The 8438-nt window shown below is 35.8% G+C and overlaps 2 protein-coding genes across 2 annotated transcripts in view; both read left to right on the top strand.

The window, feature by feature from the left end:
* Positions 1-1936: 1936 nt before the first annotated feature.
* LOC106460334 (alpha-(1,3)-fucosyltransferase C-like) lies at positions 1937-4084 on the top strand. The gene has a single exon (XM_013920026.2). The coding sequence runs from the start codon at positions 1937-1939 to the stop codon at positions 3164-3166; it is 1230 nt and encodes a 409-aa protein (XP_013775480.1). The 3' UTR covers positions 3167-4084.
* A 1024-nt stretch (positions 4085-5108) lies between these two features.
* Positions 5109-8438, top strand: part of LOC106460332 (TWiK family of potassium channels protein 7-like) — a 15244-nt gene continuing 11914 nt past the window's right edge. The window contains exon 1 of the mRNA XM_013920025.2: positions 5109-6338. Within this exon, the coding sequence (XP_013775479.1) occupies positions 5909-6338 (430 nt within the window). The 5' untranslated portion in view covers positions 5109-5908. The remainder of the gene's footprint in view (positions 6339-8438) is intronic.

Here is an 8438-nt window from a genome sequence, read left to right as displayed (position 1 = left end):
ATAACTTTATTGACAATATAAATTTCCAAAATTTACTTAGTTCCTAACATTTTTACGAGAAATAATCAAGCACTTAACCCGCAGGATAAGATATAATACGATATGTCAAGTGAATATTCATATGAATGATATCATCATACATGAAAGAAGCAAAAACTTTTAATCCAGTTGGATTAAACCTTAAGGGATTATACATCTTATGTTTGTTTCTCTTCCTTATAAATGATGTACTCCAGAGACCCAAAAACAGCATAACACTGTAACATACATCCAGCCTGTCTTGTGGCCAAACATAAGTCGTGCCATCTAGTGATAACTATGTAAATCAATTTGAACTGGTACTTGAGGTACGTAGAGCGAGCTGTTGGACATAGTGGCCATCTAGTGGTATAAATGTACACTAATGTCGAAATGATATAAGCACCAAGAAAATTCGAAAAAAGGAACTTTTGATCACAGACATTATTAATAAAGGATAAGAGAAGAAGAAAACAAAATATACAGAAATAACTTTGCACTGTAAGATCGGTCGATAGAACCATTTTAAATTATTCTTTTTTTTATCTGTTGGGAAGAAAATTCGAAAAAACGTGAAACGACTTTTATCATTGCCGGTCCACGTGGGCAGAGTTTTTCATGGGCTTATTCGGTCGGTAACAACAGTAAATCATCAATTACAAAACACTGGGATTATCTATCTTCAGTACAACCTGATTTCGTTAGCAGCAGCAACCTACCTTTCCACAACTGGCTACAAAAAATGAAAGGATGAAGTTTAAGATATTATGAAGCTAATTCTGAATTAAATTTAGGATTTCATTTACATACTAAGCCCGGGAGAGAGGTTAAACCTGATAGAAGGTACACCCTCACAGCTACCTCTTTATATGTATACGCCCACATTTGTCCCACGCAGATACATGACCTGGTGGTTAGGGGGCTCGACCCGAAATCTACAGTTTGTGAGTTACACTCCTGTTATCCAACATGCTAACCCTTTTCAGCCGTGGGAACGTTATATTGTGGCGGTCAATCCCACTTTTCGTTGGTAAAAGAGTAGCCGCCTAAGAGTTGGTGGTAGATGGTGTTGACTAGCTGCTTTTCCTCTAGTCTATCAGTTCAAAATGAGGGATTACTAGCACAGATAGCTTTACGCGAAATTCCATAAACAAACAAACACTGCTATTTGTACTAGTTTATCTTTCATGCGCGTATTGGCCCCCCAGTGGCACAGCGGTATGTCTGCGGACTTACAACGCTAGAATCCGGGTTTCGATACCCGTGTTGGGCAGAGCACAGATTGCCCATTGTGTAGCTTTGTGCTTAATTACAAACAAACAAATAAACAAACATACGCGTGTTAAATTACGAAAAATGCAGTTTTATTTGAAATAAATTACTGTAATTTCGAAAATTTTAGATGTATATAGACTAAAAAAAGTCAGTCTTAATGTAATGTCCTTATGTTTCGGGTTATTGCCCTAAACGTAGAGCGTTCACTGGCTATCACTGTGTTTGAGTTTATATGACGTAACCGGTATCCTAGCGGAAGATGAAAATCAGAGTATAGTTATAACGAAATGTTGGAGCAAGACTTTTTTTTTTCTTTGTTATTCTAACAAGTCGTAGTTAACGACATATATAGCTTCTATTCATTTTACCATTTAAGCTTCGGGGTTCACATATGCTTTTGTGTGTATACCGTTATAGATAAGTTATTATTAGCCAAGTCCATCTTTCACTGTCAGCTGTTTTACTGTATACCATATGTCGACAACTTTTACATCTGTTTCCTTCGTGATGACATCAACAGTCCTTGCCTAGTTCGGGCCTCTGACCAGTACGTTCTAGAAGAATGGGCACGTTCTTTCTCTCGTTTCTAAAGAATAGAAAAACACTCCTCACTATTTTCTTCAGTTGGACTTTTATAACGTCCATGTTGTATATTTACTACGTGCCAGACGACGTCAACGTGCAGCATTCCAAACTAACCCTTAAAGTTCAGAAGAAAACGATCTTTGATTTACGACTTATCAAAGAATTGAAGGATCAAGAATTTTCTTTTCTCACTGTAAATAAAAGATGTGTGATGAATGGGACTTTAATCAGTGAAGAAGTGGTGGATGACCTGGCTTCTAAAAAACAACCATTTTGCTGCTTCAAAAATATTAGCGTTTCAAGTCCAGACCCATTACCTGGTTATAAGATAATAGTTTTGTGGACCAAGATTCTTGGAAGACACGATCCACGTCTTTTTCTGGGAACAAAACTCTTTCAAAACTGTGACGTAAAAACTTGTCAGACAACGTTCAACAAAGTAGAGATCATCAAGAGTGACGCCGTAATTTTTCACGTGTACCACTTGTGTGATCTCAACGATATGCCGCAGTATCGGTTCGGCTCTCAGCGATGGGTTGCTTTCATGACGGAAGCACCCCCTCACGATAAACTGCGTCATGGAAAGTCAAATTTCTCGATTTTCAACAATATTTTCAACTGGTCCATGACGTATAGGCTAGATTCCCATATACCTATACCATTCGGAGCAACGTTTAAACGAGAACGCGTGCTAAGCCTTAACGCTCTTACACAGGACACTATTCCCACAAAGACACGACTAGTCGCGTGGTTCGTGTCACACTGCCACACTCCAGCTAAGAGGGAATCTTTCGTGGAAGAACTACAGCACTACATCAAAGTCGACATTGTAGGACGCTGTGGAAAGATAAAATGTCCCTACCTGGGTAACGAGTGCTACGCCTGGTTAGAAAAACATTACAAATTTTACTTAGCTTTGGAAAACAGTGTCTGTAAAGACTACGTAACAGAGAAGTTCTTTAACGTACTTGATTACAATGTTGTGCCTATTGTTTTGGGAGGAGCAAATTACTCCGACATAGCACCTCCGAACTCGTACATTGATGCTCGAAAATTTCAATCTGTGGAAGAACTCGCTAAGTTCTTACTACTCGTAGACAAATACGACGATTTATATAATTCCTATTTTGAATGGAAGAAGACCCATAGGGTAGAAAGATATGGAGCTGGTGGGCATGGTTGGTGTGAGCTGTGTGCTGCTCTCCATGATCGAAAGTTACCAGCAAACACTATCAAGGATTTTCATGGATGGTGGTACAAAGAGTCTCGCTGTGAAAACTTAGATTAGAAGTTTGTAGTCGCAGCAAAAATAAAATAAATTTAAGGAGACGAGTTATACTGAGCAAACGTTTTACGCATATCCTGTTTACGAGTGTTGTTATGAATTTTAAAAAATCTCACGTGCAAAGGAAGAGAAACTAATATTGCCAGGAATGGCGACGAACATGAGTGTAAATTATAATGTAAATTGCAGTCACGAGAAGTTAACTGAGTATTAATACGTAGCTTAACAGGAGGTGTTCTTGTAAGTTCTTTTAGAAGTAAGTGTAATGTGTAGCTTAACAGGGGATTTTCTTGTAGGGCTTATTTAAAACTGTTAATATGTAGCTTAACAGAAGGGGTTCTTGTAAGTTAATTTAAAACTGACTGTTAATATGTAGCTTAACAAAAGGGGTTCTTGTAAGTTAATTTAGAACCAACTGTTAATATGTAGCTTAACAGAGGATTTATTTAGAACTAATTGTTTTGTAGCTTAACAGAAGGGGTTCTTGTAAGTTCTTAGAATCTTTAATATGTAGCTTGACATAGGATTTACTTGTAAGTTTATTTAGAACTAATTGTTATGTAGCTTAACAGAAGATGTTCTTGTAAACTTAAAAGTAACTTTTAATTTTATTGAACATTAAGTTCTCCTTATCTTGCTTTCATAATAGTTTATAATGCATGTCTTATTCAATAAATAACTATACAAAGTACCCGAAGATGATTTTTTAGCAAACATAGTCACAACGATGCTGGTAGGAGTTACAGTAAAATACGAACACCATAGTCGTAATGACTGCTTCGTAACATAACAAAAAATTAGCCCTAGTAACACTAGGAAAAACACAAACAAGAACAAGGCTCTTAGGAATATTAATAGCAACTTAGGAAAACAAAGAATAAAACTATCCCTAAGAGTAGCAATGTTACAAGACAGCGAAGAGATGATTTTGTATAGCCTACTTAATAATAAAGATAATAAATATATAAAATATTAGGTAGCAAACGACTTTGTGTTTTAGTATTCAGAAATGCAGATATTGGATTTAGAAGGAACTAGTGATATCTTCCCTTAATTATTCTATCGGGGACTGAGGAAAGCTAAAAATTAACCACTTATCCTAATGATTTCGAGAGCTAGTTCTCTTTGGTTTGCTGACCAACGCTGTACTGATGAGCATTGAATAGGCGAAACTGCATTGCACAGCAGAGGTTGTAGTGCATCAGGTGAGCAAAACTAGAGTATTGTGGAAGGATTCAGATGCACTTTATCGTGACTGTTTTATCACAGATATAAGGCTTAATGGTTTCATTGATTCGCCAGCTTTCTACGTTTAATACGGAATGAAATTGCAACATTACGCACTCAAATGTCTTAATATTTGTGGGAGTTTTGAGTCCTTTTTAACGCACCAAAAAGTAAGCTAAGTTAATTATATGTGTGAATAATATTATGGTATTGCGTCTAATTTATGTTTAATGAGTATATTACACATTTATTTTATTTTCACCAAAGTTACAATTTAAAATATAATTTGTGGAGTAGTGGTTAAGAACCTTGAATCAAGATCAACATGCTGACGAGTTTTGGTATTGACCGAAAAGTTTCCTTGTGGTGGGCAAAAGGTAATCCTGAAATACTATGTTTTACACGCCTCTGATATCAGTTTTTTGATTACGATTCTTGGAAGACACGATCCTTAGCTTTTTCTGGGAACAAGTCCTTCTCAAAACTGAAAAATTAAAACTTCTCAGTCAACAGTTACCAAAGAGTGATGAACCAGAATTACTTTGATATTAACCTTCTGTATATGGTTTTAACTCTAGAACCACAACAATAAGCCTCCTTACGAGTGATGAGTGATATTTCAAGTAAACTTGTAGCAGCATTATTAAGTATAATGTGGGTCGGATACGACCCCACGTTGTGGTTAACGTTCAGATTACCCTACGATGTAGTTCTAGGGTTAAGTGTGAAAAAAATGACTGTGTAATTTTTAGACACAGATATAATTTTCAGGCTTACGTTTCGAAAGAGAATTGAGGTTATTCGGTTTTCCAGTGAAAATTAGTAGTGAACTGTAAAATGAAAACATACAAGATCACATTAGTTAACAAAACCTAAACCTAGCTAGATTGAAAAGCGCTGATGTTGGTTGAAATTGCAGTGTTGACATGGTATAATAGGCTTGTAGGTTTTAATTTTACAAATGGGTTGAAATGGTCAATAATAGTTATTGCTAAATACATTGTGATACCACAGTACTTGAGTCTAGTTAAAGTAAACCACGAAACAAAAGAAGCGAAACGGTTATAACTTAATTGAGAATAAGAACAACACCTCTATTTTCTCACAGTTGTCATACATGCCGATACATTACACATTTTAGTTACCATGCTAACTAGGAATCGATACTACGTATGCAACATCTTGGCAAGTCTGTGTACCTTTCGTTTGTTATACATACGGTATGTTTATGGTGCAGAGTTTTGGAATTTTGGTAACGATGGTCTGGGTCTCTATGCAACTACATTGTTTATCGCCGTCGCTATAGTAACAGAACTAGCTACTGTGTTTTCGATATTCATTGTTGGCGATAAGCTGCAGAAAACAAGAAAGAGAGTGGATGCTGGGGAAGGGAATAACTGGACGATGTACTTTTCGTCAACCTTAGTTTCATAATTACTACATTAATCAGTCTTTTGTTGCCAGAAACGATAAACTAGTCTGTTATTCTAGTTTTGTTCTTCCTAAACACCTGCCAGCATGTCGGTGAAAATGGAGGAAGACGAAGAGAAGAAGCACAGATGTTTCAAATTTTTGCTTCGAATTCTGTTTTCCCATATTGGGCTATTTTTACTTGTCGTCGGATTCTCTGCCTTCGGGGCCTGGCTATTTGTAGCCATAGAAAAACCCGCTGAAGATTATCGGATTGAACAGAGACTGATCCGGACAAAAGAAGTAAACGAATCCATCAATTATCTCGTGGCTCTCTTTTGGTACTGGAGAGGAAAGAATTTTACTTTGGTCGAATGGAATGAAAAAGTTTACACCCAGCTTCGTGAGTTTGAGCTCTATATTGTAGGATCTGTGAATAACATGTCGTACGATGGGACCTTCAACAGTGAAGAATGGGACCGTGACTGGACTTTCAGCAAGTCTTTGTTGTATGCTGTAACCATCAGTTCTACTATTGGTAAGCACCCTTATTGCTTCCTAATTTTCTGGCCATAAACTTACTTATACATAAGATATTTGAACACTCTTGTACACAAAAACTTACAAAAACTGTTAAAAGTTTGGTTAATTATTTGCCTTTTTCAAAGAATGCTTACCTTAATAACAAACGAGGTTAAACTGAGTTTAGAGAAACTAAAAGTAGTGGGTCGTTAAGTCTTCTGCCTGTACAAGATACAGTTTCGTTCGTTACAAAGGTAGGGAAAGCATGTTTTACTTGTGAAATCTTAAACAAATTATAAGTTCTGGAACATTTGTATCAAATTGTTGGAAAATAACCTTATGTCGGTTTTAATAGACTTCACATACATGCACATTTAAGTTAAGTTTTCACGTTAAGGAATAAGAAGCTTTTCTATAAATAAGTGTTTTTTTTCTGTTTAGAAATTGGAAAATAGTTTGTATTTGGCTTTTATATTATAAACAGTTGAGAGAAAAAATTATAATGTTTAAACGTTTGTTGCAAACCAACTCGGTGTAAGTGTACCTTGTAACAAAAATAAATACCTTCAAACACAGCGGTATTTCTGCGGACTTACAACGCTAGAATCCGGGTTTCGATACCCGTGGTGGGCAGAGCACAGATAGCCCATTGTGTAGCTTTGTGCTTAATTACAAACAAACAAATCAAACACTTTAAATGAGATATATATATATATATATTTCTTCTATAATACAAACACATCCGATTCAGTGACGTTAGATTGATTTAAAAAAATACAGCTTTCCAATAACTTAAGTTTATAAAATTATTTTACTTTCGATAGGACTTTTTAAAATTAAATCTTATGGTAATAAGGAGCTCATTAACTTGAGCGCTTTTGGAATGCAAATCTTCCTTGCTACCTGTTTGCCCTCAGACAAAAAGATGGTTTGTCTTCCGAAACTGCTCGGATTATTGGGTTTCTTATTTTTTATGTCTCGCGATTTCTTGATATAATTAAGGATTTAGTGCCAGATTTGTTTAGATTAAACTTCTAAACTCCATCAGATGGTTTAAGATATTTTAAATTCGAGATTTAATCATGCCCAGATTGGTGATAAATCTAAAATATGTAGCATCTGGAAAAATTTTTCGAATTCACTAAAAACATGTAAAAAAACATTGATGTAAACTATGTATACCATTCTGTGAAACGAAGTGTTACAGATACTTTTCACGGGGTTACAGTGTTACTGATGCTTTTCACGGTTATTTACTATACTATTTAGTCATTACTTGGATGAATATTTTCCATCCCCCCCCCCCCCCTACCCAAAAAAAAGAGCTTAGAAGACGATCTTGTTCCTTTTACCTTCTAGTACTTGGGTCTATTTAGTGAAAAAGGTGTTTCAATTGCAATAAATTCGGACGATGTAGATATGACCACGATGGAATATCCATTGAAAGTTATCAAACAAAAATAGGGCAAAGAGTTTCCAAAAAAAGATCACAAGATAAACGAGAAATGAAAAGAAAAAGCTTCCTTTCTTAAGAAGCAAAATTTACTTTTGTCTTGGATTTTGAAGATAGGTTATCAAACAAAAATAGGGCAAAGAGTTTCCAAAAAAGATCACAAGATAAACGAGAAATGAAAAGAAAAAGCTTCCTTTCTTAAGAAGCAAAATTTACTTTTGTCTTGGATTTTGAAGATAGTTATTCAGAAGTTAATGTTGAAAATTGTACCTCACTGGCTGACAAGAATGCAAAACATAACATTGAATGAGTTTTTAGATGGATTTCCGAGATTGTATTCAAGAAAATACCAAAGGAAACATTACGTGAGGGTTTTTCAAAATGAAGCAAAATACCAAAGAACCTCTGGGACAATACGATGCCCATTTAAAAAAAAAAGATCATCCTATATCTTTTGCAAGTGTTATATTTTGCCATAGCAACTAAATTGTAGGAGTTTTTTTTTTCAAGGGATATTAGGGCCCGGCATGGCCATGTGATTAAGGCGCTCGACTCGTAATCTGTGGATCGCGGGTTCGAATCCCCGTTACACCAAACATGCTCGCCTTTTCAGCCGTGACGGTCAATCCCACTATTCGTTGGTAAAAGAGTAGCCCAAGAGTT

Source organism: Limulus polyphemus, unplaced genomic scaffold, assembly GCF_000517525.1.
Source record: "Limulus polyphemus unplaced genomic scaffold, Limulus_polyphemus-2.1.2 Scaffold754, whole genome shotgun sequence".
NCBI lineage: Eukaryota > Metazoa > Arthropoda > Merostomata > Xiphosura > Limulidae > Limulus > Limulus polyphemus.
This window is presented reverse-complemented; position numbering and strand designations above follow the sequence as displayed.

Bases quoted from the DNA above. Each gene is read 5' to 3' on its own strand.
- LOC106460334 (XM_013920026.2), top strand. From the start codon at position 1,937: ATGTTGTATATTTACTACGTGCCAGACGACGTCAACGTGCAGCATTCC.